At 40.9% G+C, this 2,500-nt stretch overlaps 1 protein-coding gene across 3 annotated transcripts in view; it reads right to left on the bottom strand.

Moving 5' to 3' along the window:
- LOC125039906 overlaps positions 1 to 2,500 on the bottom strand; it is an 18,675-nt gene that overhangs the window by 10,971 nt on the left and 5,204 nt on the right. For all 3 annotated transcript variants that reach the window (XM_047634272.1, XM_047634271.1, XM_047634273.1), the window contains exon 2: positions 1 to 1,783. This exon is cut by the window's left edge and continues 166 nt beyond it. In XM_047634272.1, coding sequence (XP_047490228.1) covers positions 1 to 1,740 — 1,740 coding nt within the window. In that variant the 5' untranslated portion in view covers positions 1,741 to 1,783. The remainder of the gene's footprint in view (positions 1,784 to 2,500) is intronic.

Genomic DNA, 2,500 nt, shown 5'->3' on the forward strand with positions numbered 1-2,500 from the left:
GTGGGTAGGTTGCAGGGACAACCGGATTGGTACATTTTCCGACTTGAGTGGCATGGCTTTTGCTTCCATAACCTGTGGGGATGTCTGGTTCGAGATAAGTCTCATGCCGGAGCCCCGTGACATTGCTGGTGTTGAGGATGAGATGAGGTTTGATGAGGAGGATGATATAAGGCCAGGTATTGAGATTTTTGCTGTGGCATTGGGTAATCCAGGGACAGTGATGTGATATGTGCTAGGCTGCGTGATGGTGTGCGTATGAGGGACGCTGACTTCCCTCACCTCCGGTTCCTTCTCTACAACACTTGCTTTCTGAGAAGGATGTTTAGTGTTGAGAAAGGAGGTCAGATTTCTGAACTTTGTCCTTTTGGCAATGTCTCTAAGATACATGCTGCCAGGGACTCTTGGCATACTCCGGAATCGGGGCGTCACCGTCTTCCAGTCAATGTTTTTGTGCTTGTTGGATGACCGCTTGACTGGCTGGGCCGTGCTTGTTGGTATTGTGATCTTGTGCACATTCTGACTGGGACAAGGGAACATCTGTGGGGCTTCTGGCGGAGGAGAATTCTCTGCCACATGTGAAGGTTCCACTGGCTGGTTATCAAAGGACACAGGATTCATTTCTGACTTCTGTTGGGGCTCTGGGTCTGAGCCATGAATTCTCAGCATGGAAATGCTACCATCTGCACCATACTCTGGGATGAGAAGGAAGGGCTCTAGGGACACATCAGCATCACTGCTTGAAGCCTCAGAGGACACATTTCCTCCAACTGAGTCCATTGGCAACACTCCTGGAGAAACTCTGCCAGAATATTCATTCTCTCCTTCCATTTTGACCATGTGATTCACATCCTGAGTCTGGACACTTGTCTGTGGAGGACCAGCATCCTCCACCTTAACATGGGACTGATGCACCACTTGCTGGGTTGCCCCATTGCCACCTAGCAGATTGAGACGGCAGGCTTCCTCTGGTGACAGTTCCACTGTCTGAGTGTTGCCATCTTCTCCTTGGATGATGGCTACAAAAGTGTTCAAGTTCCTTTGCTGCTCACTATCAGGATTTGTACCAGCTACAGTTTGTGCCACAGTGTCAACATTTGATGACATAAGAGGGAGCCTCACGATGTTCTGCAGGCCAAGGGTATTGTCTAATCCATTCCCAATCACAGAATTACCCTCTACCTGTGTCTGAGGTAAAAGTTCACCACCAGTCCCTAATGCAAACATCTCATTTCTGCAGCTTCCTTCTCCCTCTCCTGTAAAACTACCATCTTTCCTGAGAACTGTCTGTGCAGGCTGATCATGGAGCTGCAAGAACTCCGCTGCCTCATTTTCAGAGGCTTCCTCATTGTTGGGGCCGCACTCGCTCTTGATCGAGCTGAGCAATTCGTAGCTATTACCCTGACTGGGGAGGGAATGCCCGACCACTGTATTCACAGTCCTCACATTTTGGCCAGCCAGCATGAACCCTGGCACCTCCTTGCCGTCCACCTGCACCTGCAGTGCGGTAGGAGCTACGTTACTGGCCAATCCCTCCTCCAATCTGTTCCCCACTGGCATGGTGGCATCCTCTCCTTCCACCTGGGGTTCATAGAGCTCCTCCTTGATATCCTTAATATACTGTGACACTGCCTGGCTCTGAGCCCCTGATGACAGAGGGCTGTTGCTCTGGACGAGGGACTCTGTGCCATCACTTGTGAAAATCACCGGCTGCCCGTTTAGAAACAGGAGCGTTTCCGTCATCTTACAGAGTCAGCTCCACAGTGCTGATTCTAGTCATGCTGGACTGGAAAAAGAAGAGGCAAAATTGGTATCTATATATGATAGTGACAAAGGCAGCAATAACAATGACAACAAACATAATAAAAATATAATAATAACAATAGTAATAATAATAATAACAATAACAACAAAAATAATAATGATAATAATAATAATAACATATTAAAATATAATATAAGATAATATATTATAATATAACAAAGAATCACAATAATAATAAAAATATAATAATAATAATAATAATAATAATAATAATAATAATAATAATAATAACAAAAATAATAATGATAATAATAATAATACCATAATCAAATGTCATAATATAAAATAATTTATTATAATATAACAAAGAATCACAATAATATAACATAATATTTAATATAATACAATAGGATATAATTACATATAATAAAATATAGTACAAATACAATACAATGAAAGAAAAGTAAAAATAATAGTAATACTACTAGATGATGATGATGATGATGATGATGATGATGATGATGATGATGATGATGATGATGATGATGATGATGATGATGATGATGATGATGATGATGATGATGATGATAATGATGATGATGATGATGATGATGATGATGATGATGATGATGATTAAATAAAAATAATAAAAACAATAACAATAACAATAATAATAATTAAAACAATAATAATAACAATAATAATAATAACAATAACAATAACAATAACAATAACAATA

This window comes from Penaeus chinensis, chromosome 28 (assembly GCF_019202785.1).
Source record: "Penaeus chinensis breed Huanghai No. 1 chromosome 28, ASM1920278v2, whole genome shotgun sequence".
Lineage (NCBI taxonomy): Eukaryota > Metazoa > Arthropoda > Malacostraca > Decapoda > Penaeidae > Penaeus > Penaeus chinensis.